The sequence below is a fragment of the Colletotrichum lupini genome, chromosome 5 (assembly GCF_023278565.1).
Source record: "Colletotrichum lupini chromosome 5, complete sequence".
Lineage (NCBI taxonomy): Eukaryota > Fungi > Ascomycota > Sordariomycetes > Glomerellales > Glomerellaceae > Colletotrichum > Colletotrichum lupini.
Window position 1 is genome coordinate 3,568,967 of NC_064678.1, and position 17,489 is coordinate 3,586,455.

A 17,489-nucleotide genomic window follows, 5' to 3' on the forward strand; every position below is an offset into this window, starting at 1 on the left:
GCCAAAGCCCGTGAGGTTGTAGTCAAAGTTCTTTTATAATATAGTCCTGGTTTAGAGAAATAGATAGAGAGAATATCATGCCGTCAATTACGCATATATTATAAGCTCGACGTCCCCCCGACGGAGCAATCCGCCGGGGCCGTACCGTGTATTACGTATTAGGGAAAACTGGGTATATTACGCTCTATACCTAACTACTAATTAAAATAGCTCCCGACCTTCCGCTGTATAAAGTCCTCTAAGTTCTAGCCGTCTAGAGAGCGAGCTATACCTACTCTAACGTATATAAGACCTCTTAGTACTAGCCCGCGTAAGTAGCTAGATCCCGTATTATATACTCCTTCTTATTAAGAGTTAAAAACCCCCTTATATATTCCTTTATATTTATAATATAGCCCGTATTAAAAGGATTTCTAATTCTATAAAATATAATTTCTAAGTTAACGTTAATATACTAAATCTTAATATCCATATTAGCCCGGCTATTTACAATATTTATATTATTACTTAGTTAAATTCCGTATTATTAAAAGGTATTACGCTACTCTTTAGGTATACTTACGTTAGCTACGATAGTTAGGGCGTCGAGGGGGCCTAATCTATCGAGCCCTAGAGGGGGGGACCTATTGAGGGGTATTTTTAAAATAGGTTTTTAATAAGTAATAGTTTATATATTAATAAGTTCGTTTAATAAGTTTATTTAATAGATTTATTTAGTTTAAAGAGAGAGTAGCTTTAAGTAATATTAAAAGTAATAAGGATAAAAAGAATCTTTACGAGCTCTGAGTAGCTAGATATTAGCCCTTTTAGCTCTTTTTTTAAAAACCTCTATATTATTATTAAAGTTTAGAACCTCTATAGTTAAGGGCCGCTTCTAACCTTTATAGCCGACTTTTATTATCGACCTTTTTAGCTAGCACTACTACGTAAGTATATTACTTAGCCTATTATTAAGTAGCTTACCTATCCTAAATTATATAATAGTTTTCGTATTAAAATTACTATATTACGTTAAGCGCATACTTAGGGCACATTATGCGTATTATATAGTTAAAAAGTATACTGTATTATATAATTTCTTTTAAAAGCGTAATCCCGTTAAGGTCGATCTTTTGTGCTTATAAAGCCGGAAAAAAAACTACTACATAAGCTCGACGAGGACGAGAATTTTTTTTCCCTAGCTCAAGTAAGTCGACTTATAGACAGGTAAGTTTTGTCAAGGTTATGATAAAGGTGACGCAAGATGTAATGGTCTCAAAATCGTCACCGGTCCACGGAATCGTTGTAAAGCAGATTTATTTGTCTGGATATATCTTCAAAGTTTTGTCTCACCAGTCCATTCCCCAACCGACCTCTCTCAAGATCTCTTTGGAGACCATAGTCAGGACATGAGTTCATCACTAAAAACTTAGCGTCATTTCTCTTCATTCTCCACCATCTACCTCCACGCTCACACGTAGTGGCGTGATCTATTTCTTCTTCTGGCCAGCAACGACAGTGATCTCCTTGGGGAGCTCGGCCACGTAGGGCAGGAACTCAGGCTGACCGGGGATGTACTTGCGCAACACTTCGGGGACCTTGAAGCCATCGGGCGTCTGGTAGTTCTCCATGATGCAGCAGAGGGTTCTCTCGGTAGCGCAGAGGGTCTTTATTGTGGTCAGTATGAGCGACACATACGCAACACCAAAAGTGGCATCAGAGGAGATAACTTACAGCGTTGAGAGCGTGGACGTACTCCTTGCGGCCACCACCGGGCGCCTTTGTGGGGCAAAATGTCAGCAAACTTCCGGTTTAGGAGAACTACCATAGCTTCTTTGATGGGACTCACCTCCTTGGCCTTCTTGACACCGTAACGGACCTCGAGCTCGCGGGTCTGGTAATCCGTGCCTGTCATCCATGTTAGCATTGCTGAACCATAGTGTGCGTAGGAATTTGATCTTACAGTTGGAGCAAGACACAAGCTCCTTGTACTCCTGCTGGAAGGGGAACCAAGCCTCCAAATCGTACTTCTTAGCGGCGGCGTTGTTCCTGAATATGTCAGTATTCCTCCATAGTTGACAATATCTAAAGGGTTGCTTACAGAGCACCAGAGACGATGGAAACAACCCTGTAATTATAAGTCAGCTTTCAAGCCCCAAAACTCTGGTTTGATGTAGCCTACCGGTAGGGAAGACCCAAGCTCTTGTAGAACTCCTCAGAAGCGGCAATCATCTCGTCAAAGTGCTTCCAGCTGTCTTCGGGCTTGCAGAAGATGAACTGCTCAATCTTCTCGAACTGGTGCACACGGAACAGGCCCCAGGCCTCCTTGCCGCTATACAGGTATATCATGTTAATCAAAGTCTACAGAGGGGGGTAAGAGCGTCATCTGGCGGGGTTTCGAACGTACTGCTTGCCGGCCTCCTTGCGGAAACATGTGCTGTAACCGGCGTACTTGATGGGCAGCTGACCGCCCTGGATCCACTCCTCGCTGTGAAGTGCGGAGAGGGGCTGCTCACTGGTAGCAATGAGATACTTCTCTTCACCATCACCCGTAACCTTGTACCTGGAGAATCTGTCAGAACACTAAATAGTGAATTTCGGATTGGAGGGTTCGCCCTACAGCTCCTCGTCGAAATCCTCAAGCTGGGCGGTCTTGGCCATCTGGTTGCGGTTCATAAAGAAGGGAGGCTGGTTAGGAGTGTATCCCTTGTTGAAGAGGAACTCAAGACCGTAGTTGATGAGCGCCTGGTTCCTGTTCGCGGGGGTCAGCTTCCCTATCGCTACCGCAAGCTTCACCCTTTCTTCTCCTCTGGCCAAGAACGTACAGGAACAGTCCGTAGCCGGTCAAGCAGTATCCTCTGTGACCGACAAGCTTGATAGCACGCTCAGGGTCGTAGCCTGCGAGTCTGGTAACAATCTGGTGGTGGCTAAGCGTCTGCTCAGTCTTGGCACCGAGTCCGGCCTCGGGCTTCCATTCGCGCTCCGTGACGTTGTTGTCTTCGTTGTCGCTGATGGGAACGGACTCATGAACGTAGTTTCCGATGCTCTTGGCCTTGGCGTTGAGCGTGACGAGCTTCGCTGTCGCCTCATCCTCCTTGTCCTTCTTCTGCTTCTGGAGATCCTCCTTCTTCTTGAGCAGGTCGTCGGCGTTCTCCTTGTTCTTCTTCTTCATACCAATCTCCTTCTGCACAGCGTTGATCTCGCTTCCGATCTGCGTCGCAGAGTATTGGGTCTTGCGGTGGTCTATTCGGCTCCGGAGAGGTTCGTGTTAGCCCACATTTGTCCTTCCTATGATGTGCGCGCAGCTATGGGCATAAGGCCTGGTTGGATTGGGAATTCGTACCATCCCACAGAGCGATAACCTCGTCGACAATCTCGACGGGTGCATGGCGACGGCGCTGGGAGTCGCGGATCTTCTCAGGGTCACCACCGCGCTCCTTGATGAAATCTTGGAGGTCGAGCATGATTGTAGCTTTTGGTGGGGGTAGAAGGGAGTTTGGCGGGGCGAACTATAGTAAAGTGCACTCGTTAAAAAGTCAATCCACACACGCGTTCCGAGAAGAGTACAGCTTACACGTTCCTTGGGACTGCGGATGGTTTGCAGCTGCGTCGGCGTGACTCTCTCGAGGTGACTCAGGAGCGACTTTGGAGGGTGGTAAATTGTCGCTGCTGGATGGTGGTGGGGTTCTTTGGCGGGGGCGGGGCTGAGGCGGTCAAACGCAAGGGGTCTTTCGCGCCTGCCTTTACCGATACCTCGACCTACCTACGCGCTCATGCGACACATTCAATCACTCAATGTACAGCCACCAGGGGAAGACAAGATGCGTCAAATGCAACCCAATTTTAGTGCAATTGTGACCCAGTCATATTGCATACCGTGGTGAAGCGCAAGATGTTCTCCTTTGCCTTCCAGAGCGCTAGCTATTGTACAGTTCTGCCGTGAATACCTTGAAGAAACGAACCCCCCGACCCTTTTATTCCCCGCCCTCGAGATCATTTTCGCCAATGTCCAATGTTACATGATCGCTAGGTATTCAGGCCTGAGTGGCCTCCTCGACCTTGGTCTTTTTCGATGAGTCATCTTCCTCCGCAGGCTCTTCGGCCTTGCGCTTCGTGCCATTGGATTCTGCACCGTTTGCCTGGGTTTCTTCGGGCTTGGGCTCCTCCTTGGCCTTCTTGCGTACAAGGCCAGTAAGATCGGTAGCAGTCTTCTTGGCTTCCTCGACGCGAGCTTGTGTTTGAGCCGCAGATTCACCAATAGCCGCTCCAAGAATTCCGCCCAAGCCTTCACCACCGAGAGCAGCGTTGACGTCAATTGGTGGCTTACGAAGTTCCACGAGCTTTGCATGGTTAGTAAAGGTACCGTCGAGGACAAAGTATGGTTACTCACGCGCTGCTCCATATCCGCAATCATGTCCTTGACGTCGGTAATCGTAGCTCGGGTGACCTCATTGTCTTCCGGAGATGCCATGGTCGCGAGTTCAACTTCCTTGTTCTGGAGCTTGAGCTTGGTGCTGTTGATGGCTGCTTCCAGCTCATTTGCGGCCTCCTCGCGAAGCTTCTCGTCGAAAGGCTTGCTCTCTCCTTGCTCACCCTCCTCCTGAGTGGTTGTTACGGATGAGAACTCAAGCGCCAACGAAAGCTTGAAGTGCGCCTCGGCAATAACTTCCGAATCCTCGCTGTACAGCTCCTTCTTGTACTTCAAAGACTTGCGCGAGTCCTCAATGGCGTCGGGGTATCTAATTTCTGTTAATGCCGGAAGCCTTAGTGCAGGGTACCTCGGCAGGTGCTTACCTCTCATTCTCTAGGGAAATCTCGGCAAGAAGATCATGGGTATCCGCAAGGCGCTCCTTGACATGCTTGATGCTGAGCTTCTCGCCATCGACTTGCTCTTGTGCTTTGCCATTAGGCTCCACCTTCTCCAACTCTTCCAACTGTCTGCTGTAGAGAATGCGAGCCATGTCGAGCACGCCGAACGCAACAGCGAGATCGTCATCTTCCTCCTCGTCTTCTTCGTCACCCTCGGCCTAATAACAGGTTAGCTCCAATTGACAGTCGTCGACGGATCTGGATCGCAAGTCTTCAATCAACACATTGATGAAAGAGCGAGACTTGTTCAGCCCGAGACCAAAGGAGCGGAATCTAGCTTACCTCCTCCTCATCCGAGTCGTCCTCGAAGTTTTCTTCGCCAGTGAATTGGAACAAGGGCTTCTTCTCCTCGACAGTCTCCTCGGGCTTCGCTCCGCTCGTCTCACTTGCAACAATCGCAACACCCTCCTCAGTTATTCTCTGCGCCTCGGTTTCGGCTGGCGCCTTGGTCGACATGGGCTCGGCAGTGGTCTTCTTCGGGACCTTGGACTTGGGTTTGGCCGCCTTCTTCTCACCAGCGGCCTTACCCCCGAGGACGTCGCTCTTGCTCTGGCCAACCTTGAACACACTGCGACCGTAGAGGAAGAGAATCTCAGCATTCGCAGGTTGCATTTCGCCATTGATCTCATCTTGCAGCTCCGCAGCCTTCGTAAAGCAGTCGGTAGCTTCCTCGTACTGCTTCTTTGCGTACAGAGCGGTTCCCTTGGCAGTCAGGTCGGCGAGGGTGACCTTCTTGGAGTTGACGTCCTCCTCAGACTCTTCACCGATCGTGGCTGGCGTGTCCTGTTGTGTCGGCGCGGGCGCATCCTGCTTGATCTCTGGATTTGCGACAGCCTCCACAGCTGGGGCCTCGGCGACGGGGGCCACTGCGACAGGGGCCTCTGCGATGGGGACCTCTGCGGCGATCGTAGGCTGTTCGGGTGCGTCGGCCATTGTGGGAATGGGGTTGATGTTGCTGATTGATGATTGGAAGGATGAAATAGCAGAAAGGTTTGTGGACGATGGGAAACAGGATGAACGAGGTAAGAAAGGCAATTGCGAAAAGAGAATTGGCAGCCTTTGTCAGTCTGTGGTGTGACGCGCGAGCTCTGGGGAAGGCGCGTTGATTGGGGAACGAAGCTGCAGGGATAGCTTCCGTTCAGCACGTAAAACGAGTTAAACCCAATCAAAATGGCGGGTGCGTGCTGGGCTTCTTCACTGTGCTTTGCACTGTAGGTTGCATCAATCCCATGGATCAATTCCGGGATAGGCCAGCAGGGTGTCGCTGCCAATGCCTTGATTACAGGTTTGCCTTGGCAATCGCCGTACGCCTAAATGGCATTCCCCTTTCCTTTCTCCTCTCAACAATGCCCAGTCTCTGACTTGAACCGCAAACATCTGGTTGGAGAAGGAACTACAGCTGCATGTTTGCTGAAGGCGTGCGACTTGGCTGTCCTCTCAAGTGAGCTGACGAGCCTTTGAAGAGGCTCTGCCAGATGAAAGCCTCGCTCAGTAACAGCTCAATGTCCTTCTCCGTCCAAGATTTTGTTGGTAAGCTTTGCAAAAACATCATTATTTCCTGAAAATCCATCTTGACAAGCTTGTCTGACCACTTGACCAGGAAAGCCGCGCACACGTATAAATGAAACTCCGAAAAGCCTTGTTCTTCGGCCTATAGGTGGTTAGATGGTGCCAGTAATCAGACGTTGATGGAATATTCTCACCAAGTACGTGTCCCACATCCTGATCGTATTCCTTACACTTATCTCTCTCATCAAGAGACAGTTCATCCATCGGAAGCTGAATTGAATGAACTCGACGTGCTCCTTTTCGAGGTGCTTCGCCAGCCCTGCATCAATCCTTGCGGTGAGATCGCGGAGGGCCGCAACCTGCCTCTGAATGCCTGGCTGGGCCACAATGTAGTGGTCTTGTATACCGTCTAGCAGCTTTGTCAAGCACCAGAATGAATCTGCTTCTACAGCGTCAAGAACCGATTTTGGCAGCTGACCAGGGTCCATGCCCGATTCAATATCGGAGTCTGCGACGTATGTGCTCAAGAAAACCTGCCAAAACGGCGTTACCAAGTCATTGATGCCCTGGACGTAGCCGCTGGCAGGGTGTCGCACTGCCCATAAGTACAGGATTCGTTCCAGAGATCTCTGCGTCGCTTCGTACGAGTAAAGTTCGATGTGAGGGTTCGTTCTTGGAACGTCGATACTGATCTGATGCCAAATTGCCTCGTCTAAACCTCTGGCTTTTCCGGGTGCCGCCGGGGTGGTGCCACCTCCCCCACTACTGCTGCCGCGTTCGAAAGCCTGCCTAACGCCATCGAGATACTCTTTACGTTTTCTTTCTAGAGTTGCGACTCTCCTCTCGCTGTTGGTCGGTAGGTAGCTCAACAGGAGTTGCCATGTCATAGCACGAACCTCCTGGGGAACGCCGGACCAAGCTAGTTGCCGAAGTTCCTGTAGCGGTATTGTTGAGGCCTGTAGGAGCTTCTTGAACTTGTTGATACGAGTAATTCGTGAATTCGCAGCATCAATCTCTTTTGGTGTTGCATCGTCGGGTATGACTGGGTGATCGATTAGGTGCAGCGCGTTCGCCGGGTCTGTCGCAGTCAGCACGGTCCATTCCAACATCACGCGACACCACTTACCCCTCAAAATTTCTTTATACTGTGGACGCAAGATTTTGCCCTCGCTTTTCTTCGGCATGGGATAGGTTGGCGCAGGTCTTTCGATCGCAATGTCCGCACTATTCGAGTATCTCCTCGTGTGTAACCCTAAACCGAACGAGTCGTTCAAGGGCGACAGACCTCCGTTGGGATCTGACCTATTTTGCGCGGCTTTCTTGCGTGTTCGTCGCTTCAAGTTAGACAGGCTTGGCAGGCCGAAGTCGTCACCATCATCGTCCTCGTACCCCATCATGTCCTCCTCATCCTCGTCGGCTTTCCAGTCATCGTTGGTGTTGGAAAGGAAATTGATATAACTTTTGATCGGAGGGGACGACAGGCCCGACTGTGGGCGCGAGGGGGGAGAGGCATCGCTAGGCCGGCCTTTGGTAGAGTGTGAGGAAGGAGGCGTCTTCGGTCTGGAGGAGGAGCTGGACAAGTTGCTGGCTCAAGTTAGCTGAGGGTGTCGGCGCGACTCCAAAATGGGAAGAGTCCGCACAGTGAATCGAATTTGAGAATATCGGCATGAGAGTAGGCTGCTCCGACAACCAGGTTCGGGTCGCGACCGGTTCTTTTCGATGCGTTCTCACGTGGGGGCGGCTTCCAAAATGGCGATGCAGAACTACCCCAAGTCAGTTCCAAACTGCGTCGGCGATGCAGCCAAGGCAACGTACTCTGAGCGGTCTGCGCCGTCAACGAAATATCAAAGTTAGCCAGGAATTTTCGAGTTTAGTCTCAAGAGCCGAGGCTATGTAGCAACGGGCAGCTCGAGTTCAAGAGGTATGACGAAACCCACCGACTTGGACCATCTCCTGCTGCGGGGCAATTAGCATGCGATGACAGGCCCGGGCAGGGGTTTGGGGGAGCATACCTGTTGCGAGGGCTTCTTCCCACTCCCTGAAGAGGAGAACATGGTGATACTTCTCTATTGAGACCGTGTCATTGTGTGTCTTGGTGTTGAGATGCGCCAGACGAGTCGCCTGAGCTCCGAACAAGTGACCAGTGGCCGGACCCTTGCCTCACATTAGTGTACCGCACGCCGCTTTGAGCAGCAGTTGAAGTGGAGTGGGGGGAGGAGGTCACTGTGGCTGAAGGATGCGGTTTCAACTGCGTCGTTGTGGCGGCCGAGGTGCAAGTCTAAATGGTAGCGCAGATGCTTCTTCCACCCTATATTGATGAGGCGGGAAGGAATCTGGGGAAGTCTAAGCAAACCGCAAGAAACTACTCCCTAAGAAGATGATTCTTGCAAGGGATGTATTCACTTAATGCAAATGGTAGAACGAACATTGCGGTACCTTGCATGAACGGTCTAACTGTACGGATGCGGTTACCAAACTCTCCTCATCTCATTACATGCCGCAGCAAGCCAGTCTTGCTACCCAGTCACGTGACTCCTCCCACTCAGGTACGGGACCCAACACATCGCAGGTCCGTACTCCGTATGGCAGAGCGCGCACGAGCTTTGCCGATGCTTGGACCTTTCTGTCTTTCCCCCAGTTTTTGTAGCTCTGATTGGATTGAGCACGCCCATTGGCTCCGCCACAGTCTTAGCTCCACCTTCCTCCTCTTTCACTCAGGCTCTTGCTTAAGAAATATCCAAACAAGCGCTGTTGCGTACACGGCGACCTTGTCCCATCAACTTCTCCGCAACAACACAACACGTTCTTTACTCTCCATTTCCTTTCGCCTTCGCCTGCATCGACTCGCCGATTCAAGTATCCTCGACACTGACTGAGCACTCGTCAGGATGACCGAGCCCGAGAATTTCGAGGAAGACCTCTTCGCCGATCTGTGAGTAATTACAAGTGTCGTCTGTCACCGTGAAAGACATGCTGATACGTGTTACAGCTACGATGATGACACCTCAGCGAAGCCAGCTGCCGCCCAGCAACCCGCGCCGCCTCCTGCCCCAGTCGCCGTTCCTCAACCAAGCGTCGAGACACATGCCGAACCACCTCCCCAGTCTGAGCCGGAATATGGTGGTGGTGGTGGTGATGATCAAATGAAGTACGAAGAAGAGGATGACGATGATGAAGTAGACTTCAACCTAGGTGGCGATGGCGGCGGCGGCGGCGGCGGCGGTGGTGGAAGCACTGGCTATGCGCCGCCCTCGAATGGGTTTGCTGGCAACAAGCAAGAAGAATCCACGTACTCGACAAGCACGGCCAAGAACCCGAGTGCCAAGGAAGACGGGTAAGTTTTGTTTGCCAACTACGTGATTTTTGCACTTGCTACACAAACCATTCCCCATGCACCCATAGTTGGGACGCATACCTCGACTGGATTAATCTGAATCACTTTTGCTGCGGTTTGAGGGAACTCGGGCATCAGTTGCCCCATGGTTACTCGTATTGGGCCTTCTTGGTCTTGGGAACTTGGATGGACAAGAGAGGGCATCAATACAAGACGTTGGCCAGCCACGTTTTGGGAAACATTCTTCAGGGCCATCAAGCAGGTCAAGGAAAATTTCAGAGAAGACATGAGAAGCTTGAAGAAAAGCAAGAAAGAGAAGCCATAAAGAGGTACCGCGCAAAAAGTCAGCTGGAAAAGCAGCCTGAGATCACCGAGATATGCCGACGATAGTCAGTCATCAGTCAGTCAGATCAGGAGCACCCTCGTGCACCTTCTATAGCCCAGTCGCAGAGAGAACATCCTGCGGTCTTTGGCTGCTGTAGCAAGATTAGCAGCGGATAGCGCTCGAAGCTAGAGCTAGCAGAGACTTGACGATAGCAAAAGACACGAAAAATTCGACAATGACCAGGCTATCCGCTCCGCAATTCTCCCCAGTCGTGAGAGAGTTTTTGTGGCTGGCTAGCGCTGCTCGCCCTCAACAATCATTTTGGCTGCGGCTGGAACCTGAAATCCTCGGCCTTTTCACAAAGGCACCGATGCTGATGGAAACCAACCCATGCACGTCACTTCTATGATGATTCAAGAACAACGGATTGCTGTCTGAATCTGCCGCTGGCCGCGAGGAGGTACCCGTCAAGGAGCTTGTTATGACAGACATCGATCAAAAAACCAATACACCAACGCCAAGAAATGCGATCTCAGGCTGTTACAAGCCTCTCAGCCTGTATTTACCAGAGGGGGAAAAGGCGAAGGTGGCCAGCCTATCGATGGGCGACAGACGACTCGGCCAACTCACGGTCTCAAGGATGACTGCTCTGTTATAGCCATACGGCGGGAACTCTCATTGGCCATTGGTCCTTGTCTCGATGTCCGGATAATACTTCCATTGCCCAGAACACGATCATAGTCGCATGCATTTCTTTTTCAGAGTTCTGAATCTTGAGTCGATTCATTGACTAATGTTTTCATGTCTGTAGCAAGATGTTTATTGGTGGCCTTAATTGGGAGACGACTGATCGTAAGTCTACGTTGTGTCCGCTTCTATAGCGCCATTTTCTAATAGCTGCCAGAATCCCTAAGGGACTACTTCTCTCAATTCGGCGAGGTTGTTGAGTGCACCGTCATGAGAGACAGCAGCACCGGACGATCAAGAGGCTTTGGCTTCCTGACATTCAGGGACGCCAAGACGGTGAACATCGTTATGGTCAAGGAACACTTCTTGGATGGCAAGATCGTGAGATTCTCCTAAGCCGATTGCACTTCGAGCTGAACACTAATGGCAACCAGATTGACCCCAAGCGAGCAATTCCTCGCGACGAGCAAGAAAAGACTAGCAAGATCTTCGTCGGTGGTGTCAGTCAAGATACGACCGATCAAGAGTTCAAGGACTATTTCGCCCAGTTCGGCCGTGTAGTCGACGCGACCCTAATGATGGACAAGGACACCGGCCGCCCTCGCGGTTTCGGCTTTGTCACGTTTGAAAGCGAGGCCGGCGTTGATGCCTGCCTCAGCACCAGTCTGGAGATTCACGGCAAGCCGATTGAGGTCAAGAAGGCTCAGCCGCGTGGCAATCTTCGCGAAGAAGAAGAAGCCGCACGGCGGGGCGGAAAGTTCAGGAAGGGCGAAGACGGTGCCCAGGGTGGACAAGGCGGGATGGGAGGCGGCCAGATGGGTGCTGCAGGGGGCATGACGCCCCAAGTTATGGCACAATACTTCCAGCGCATGCAGCAGTATTTCGCTATGATGCAGCAACAAATGGCTATGAGTAGAGGCATGGGCCCTATGAACCCGGCCATGATGCAGCAGATGATGCAAATGCAGCAGATGCAGCAGATGCAGAACCAAATGATGGGCCGCGGTGGAGGCGGCAACGGTCAGCAAGGCATGATGGGCCAGATGACGCCTCAAATGATGCAGCAGATGCAGCAAATGCAACAGCAGATGCAGCAGCAGATGGGCCAGCAGGGCGGTCCCCCGTCTGGACCCAGCGGCAGCTTCAGCCCTCAGCAGCAAATGTTCGACCCATCTCAGGGAGGCCAGCCGCCACAGCAGCCCGGCGGCGGACAAGGACCGCGTCGGGGAGGCAGCAGCGGCGGCGGAGGTGCTCCCCGCGACCAGTACAACCAGGCTGGCGCATATGCCATGGGCGGCGGTGGCGGTGCTCCGACATCGTGGGAGGGCATGTACGACGACGTTCCCCAACCGAACCAGGCCGGCCGGGGAGGCTTCAGAGGCGGCCATCGTGGTGGCTCTCACAGTGGTGGCTCCCATCAGGGATCACCCGATCCTGCGCATGCCCCGCCTGCCAACGCGCCTACAGGGCCCAAGAACGCGGGCAGACCCGGCGCTAACTACCGCGGTGGTGGACGAAGCAGCAACCGGGGATTCCATCCTTACTCGCGTTAGGAGTCTTTGCGGTAGCCAAAGATGGCCTTTCTGGCATCGGAGACGGAATCTTAGGGGCGGATCGATCTCAAGGCGCCGTATCTCGTCGGCTAAAAGAGAGCTATACAAGTTTGACGGTTCGATGAAAGAGGGCGCTAGGAAGAAACTGCATATATGGAACGAGGTACCGCGTTTTCTCTGAGACGAAGAGGAACTGGGACCGGAACCGGGGTACGGCTTGGGTTCGGCAGCTTTGCTTATTGCTCTTGCGAACTTTTATTTTCTTCTTTCCTTTACAGATCGTTTTTCCTGGGAAGTTTGTATTATACTCCAAAAAGGGAGGGGGAAAATCAACCATTAATCGGCGAACCTTAAGTGTGTTCTTTTCATTCACGTGAACTTTGTGGGAGTATCAATTTCATGTTATGACATGAAAATAGATTGCTAGGGGTTGCACGTTCCGTGAAGCATCGCGAGAAGCAGGGCAAACGGGCAATATGTCATTCTTCAACAGTCAGGGTGAGGAAAGTCTTGCCCCGGCTTGACCTTCCGAACCGGGCCCGAAGCCGAAGTTCAACATGCCCACCTTTCGGGCGGCGAGCCGAGAGCTTTAAATTGAGTAAACATAGGTGAAGTGAACATGATAAGATGAGGATGATAAGATTATAATCACAGCCCCATGCTCAATCCAGCTCAGGCTCCTATGTTAAGTGCATTACTTCAAACCTTTTTAATGGAAGTTGTTTCTTGTGTCTGTTGTTCAATAACTTTGCTGCTACCCCACATTCGATCTGCGATATATCCACTTCTTGACGGGACTGAAGAAGTCCCGGACCTTGCCCAAAGGCCGGCGGGCGTCTACAAGACTGAATAGGCTGACGGTATTCAAAGTAGCCGCCCGCGGAAAGCGCATTTTGGGAGAGTTAACCAAAGACCGAAGATATGTCAGCGTGCAATTCAACATCTGCAGCGTTGTGAGACGTCCAGTTCCCCAGAACGCCGGACAACGACCGAGACTTCTCCATATCAAGTCTGATACCCCTCGCTGCTGTCGCACGGTTTCCGACTCGGTCATTCCGGGGGACAATCTACTTAATTGCCAAAACCCCACGTACGATGGCAATGGATGGGCTAAGATAGGAAACCAAGAACCGAACAGGGCGCGCGCAGGAGTGAGAGAGGGAAAAATCGAAACATGACAAGTCTTAACCCCCCCAACTGTCTAACTAAGCAACGCATGTGATTTCTAATCAACCCCCTCTGTTCCTCTACCCCTCCATCGTCCATCGTCGGCGTAACCGCGCAAGAAAAAAGTCTCACAACGCTAGAAAATGGGGAAAAAAACTGACAAACCACCCCCACCAAAGCCGCAAAACAACTGGACATTGCTCGCGCCCTTCCGCGGCGCATTTACCATACCTTAATTTCTCGGGTGCCCGAAATTCCAGACCATGAACCTTTTTTTCTTGACTTTTCCCACCCTCCACCACCCAATCCCATTCTCCTCTTTTCCAATTTTCGTTGACGTGATTTGAAGGCACCTGCCTGTGATTGGACAAATAACCGCAAGCTACGGGAATCTTTGATAACCTACCTAGACGACCCCCCGCCGCCTATCGGGCTGAGCCGCAGTCAAACGCTGCGCCTACGGACCAAAAATCGACCACCACCTTTACCAATTGGACTACAGACGGACGACAAGGGCTTCTTCCATTCGGCTTGCCGAGACCAATTGCGCAATCGCAAGGAAGAGAAAACAAACCATTGAAGAAAAGACGTTCCCACCCTTTTGCGAAAGCGCCGTCATTCCGCTTCGAACAGTTCCGCCTTGTTTTCCCGCTCGGGACCCTTGCATCGTGAGCCTGCAGGCAAAGGGGAAGAAAGAAAAAACGACAATCAGCCTGGTCTGACGTCTTATCAGAAAACCAACCCCTCCATACCGGGCAACGTCTTTGTGTCTCACCACTCGTAGAGCTGTAGAGAGTTGGTCTACAGTAAATGCTCTCCGACTTGATTATACCAAGCACTCTAATATCCGACCCTTCTTATCGCAACTTATCATTCCAGATATTTGCGGCTGGCGCGCGGAATTTCCTACCTTAGTTTTCTCGGGCCGTTTTGTTCTCATAACTCCGTCATCGTCCAAAACGCCGATCACCGGCCAAACCCGGCCGTAGCCGCACCTCCTCTCAAAACAAACCACCAAGAAAAAGCCGTAGCCACACATCACCAGAAATCATGGGTCTCCTGCAAGTTTTTACCTCACACGCTCCCGCTATCCAAATACAGATATTCCAATGATGCAGTCTCTTCTAATACTTTTCAACGTAGAGCACTGGGAACCCCTCTCGACTGGCCAGAGGCCAAGAAGAGTGCGGATCAGGTCCGCGAGTGGGGTATCAAGGTTCGAGCGCCGCTCTCTGTCTCTCTGTCTCTCACTATGAAACGAATTCGCACGAGGCTATCGTCGGTCTTTGGGGTCATGAAAGTGTTGCTGACCCGAGTTTCTTTTGGATGGTTTAGCAACTCCTAGAGATATGGAACAAGGCTAAGAGCAAAGAACGCGATGCTATGCTCTGGGGAGATGAGGTATGTGAACCCTGTTGTGAGAGATGATGCTCTGCTGCCTCATGGATGAGTGCCAGCGTCTCATGCTCTTACGGCACCCCTCAGCGACTGCAAGAGATGAGGGCCCGAGAGCTGACAATGTTCACGAAAGGTCGAGTACTTGGTCGTGACCTACTCAAAGGACGAGCCCAAGGTCCGCCTGTCTCTTAGACAAGCCGAGATTCTCACAGCACTCGCCGAGAGCCCGGATCTCGCAAAGGAGGGAGGCTGCGTACCAGAGCTCCAGGAAGTCGCCAGGGAACAGTCGTATGTTCACCCTCTATTCCTCTCTCTCTCTCGTCTCATCCGGCGACGTCCGCCACATGAGCCGATCCATGGCGCAATTTATCGAGAGCAGAAGAAGAGCCTTGCCTCGGTTATGCTAACACCCAAACCACAGATCAGTAACCCTCCCCGTCTTCCACCCGGAATTCGGCCGCTTCATGCTCGAAGCCACCCCCGGCAAACCCTGGGGCATCGGCTTCAAGGAACTCCTCGACGTCGAACCCGACATGAAGCTCCGCCGCAAGATCGCAAAGGACCACATGCACAGCAACGAGTACCCCATCACCCTCACCACCTTCCCCCGCATCGGCTGCCCGGGCGACTTCACGGAACCCTACTACCCTCCCTCGGGCCCCAAACTCCGCTCCCAGTTCGTGCCCGACGAGATCGCCAACCCGCACATCCGCTTCCCCACCCTCGCCGCCAACATCCGCTGGCGCCGCGGCCGCAAAGTCCAGGTCAACGTGCCCGTCTTCCACGACACCAACACGCCCAACCCCTGGAAGGATCCCACCGTCAACCGCGACCTGCACAACTGGCCCGAGGACGACGACGTCCGCGACGGCGGCGCCGCCCCGGACAACTTTATCCACATGGACGCCATGGCGTTCGGCATGGGCAGCTGCTGTCTGCAGATTACCTTCCAGGCCAAAAACATCACCGAGGGCCGCAAGATGTACGACCAGCTCAGCCCGCTGGGGCCCATCATGCTCGCCCTGACGGCGGCCACGCCCGTGTATAAGGGATTCTTGGCCAATACCGACGTGAGGTGGAATCAGATCAGCCGGGCCGTGGACTGCAGAACCCCTGAGGAACTCGGAGAAAAGGTGAGATATTACAGAAGAGCACAGGCTGGACTATTCAACCACTCCCTCACTCACTCACAAGTACCCTTACTCCTGTACCTCTCTCCTCATCTTACACCATGAGTATCTGCACATATATGAAGATGTACATATAAAAAACCTCAAGGAAAGACATGCTAACACAACAACACAGCCCCTTAAAAACGACCGCTGGCGCATCCCCAAGTCCCGCTACGCCTCAAACTCAACCTACATCTCCACAGACCCGCGCCTCCGCCAGGAATACCTCGACCCGAACCTCGTCATCGACGAGTCCATCAAATCTAAACTCATGGACGGCGGCATGGACGACCGCCTCGCCACCCACTTCGCCCACCTCTTCATCCGCGACCCCATAGTCGTCTTCGAAGAAGACCTCCAGGAGCTCGACCTCTCCAAGACGGACCACTTCGAGAACCTCCAGTCCACAAACTGGCAGCACATGCGCTTCAAGCCCCCGCCCGCCGACAACTCCATCGGCTGGCGCGTCGAGTTCCGCCCCATGGAGATCCAGCTCACCGACTTCGAGAACGCCGCGTTTTCCGTCTTCATGGTCCTCGTCACCCGCGCCATCCTCTCGTTCGACCTCAACTTTTACATCCCCATCACCAAAGTCGACGAGAACATGGAGCGCGCACACGCCGTCGACGCAGTCCTCAAGGAGAAGTTCTTCTTCCGCAGGAACCCCTTCCCCAGCCGCCAGGCCCGCGTCAACAACTTCACCCAAGGCGGCGGCGGCGATAACGACGCCAGCCGTCCCAACTCCCGCCCCGGCTCCGCAGTCCCCAGTCGTCCCCCCACCCCCGTCGGCCCCGTCGAAGACGAATACGCCGAAATGACAGTCAACGACATCATCAACGGCAGCAACTCAGACTCCTCGGACGGCTTCCCGGGCCTGATCCCCCTCGTAGAATCCTACCTCGACAGCGTAAACGTCGACGTCCAAACCCGCTGCGAACTCGACACCTACCTCCGCCTCATCAGCCAGCGCGCCTCGGGCCAGCTCGACACCGCCGCCCGCTGGCTCCGTAACCTCGTCGACGTCCATCCGGGCTACAAGCACGACAGCGCTGTGGGCGAGGACGTGCAAAAGGATATTATTGCCGCCGTCGTCGCCATCGGCGAGCGCGAGACGGCCGGAGCCGGGTTCGCTGGGCTGGATATCCATGGCCTGCCGAAGCTGCTCGGGAACTTCCGCCGGGGCTGCGGCGGCGCCAGCGGTGATCAGCAGCAGCAGCCGGAGGTCTCCGCGAGGAAGAGGAAGGCTTCCGAACAGGCTTAGATGCGGCACCCACGTACGTAGGTCAGTAAGGTGCGTAGGTTGGTTAAATTCACTAGTACTACGGAGACATGGGAACACTATCACGACCGAGGCATTGGGTCCAAAAAAGCAAAGAATAGGAAGGCAACATCCCGAAGGCCAGGGGGTGCAGGAAGTGAATAGGAGGGAGCAGATTAGGGTCTCGACGCCATCAGCCACATGAAAGCTCGCATTCGGCGGCGCCCTGGATAGGATC

At 52.6% G+C, this 17,489-nt stretch overlaps 3 protein-coding genes across 3 annotated transcripts; 2 read left to right on the forward strand and 1 right to left on the reverse strand.

The window, feature by feature from the left end:
• Nucleotides 1-1,469: 1,469 nt before the first annotated feature.
• CLUP02_10458 (GTPase-activating protein gyp1) lies at nt 1,470-8,785 on the reverse strand (the record flags this gene model as incomplete). The annotated part of the gene is made up of 27 exons (XM_049289434.1): nt 1,470-1,646; nt 1,714-1,758; nt 1,829-1,887; nt 1,943-2,028; nt 2,081-2,107; nt 2,162-2,311; nt 2,387-2,542; nt 2,600-2,731; nt 2,805-3,222; nt 3,323-3,488; nt 3,554-3,742; nt 3,856-3,900; nt 4,038-4,319; nt 4,370-4,718; nt 4,774-5,006; nt 5,131-5,803; nt 5,859-5,905; nt 5,964-6,158; nt 6,211-6,241; nt 6,300-6,499; nt 6,552-7,435; nt 7,484-7,941; nt 7,998-8,120; nt 8,173-8,182; nt 8,295-8,516; nt 8,582-8,665; nt 8,761-8,785. 27 exons carry the CDS (start codon nt 8,783-8,785, stop codon nt 1,470-1,472), a joined length of 5,466 nt encoding a protein of 1,821 aa, XP_049146579.1.
• A 460-nt stretch (nt 8,786-9,245) lies between these two features.
• Nucleotides 9,246-12,256, forward strand: CLUP02_10459 (nuclear polyadenylated RNA-binding protein; the record flags this gene model as incomplete). The annotated part of the gene is made up of 6 exons (XM_049289435.1): nt 9,246-9,289; nt 9,347-9,691; nt 10,828-10,868; nt 10,921-11,084; nt 11,138-11,615; nt 11,919-12,256. 6 exons carry the CDS (start codon nt 9,246-9,248, stop codon nt 12,254-12,256), a joined length of 1,410 nt encoding a protein of 469 aa, XP_049146580.1.
• Nucleotides 12,257-14,806: 2,550 nt separating this feature from the next.
• On the forward strand, nt 14,807-17,254 carry CLUP02_10460 (glutamate-cysteine ligase; the record flags this gene model as incomplete). Its single annotated transcript, XM_049289436.1, has 4 exons — nt 14,807-14,824; nt 14,955-15,109; nt 15,243-15,954; nt 16,127-17,254. 4 exons carry the CDS (start codon nt 14,807-14,809, stop codon nt 17,252-17,254), a joined length of 2,013 nt encoding a protein of 670 aa, XP_049146581.1.
• Between the last annotated feature and the right edge of the window lie 235 nt (nt 17,255-17,489).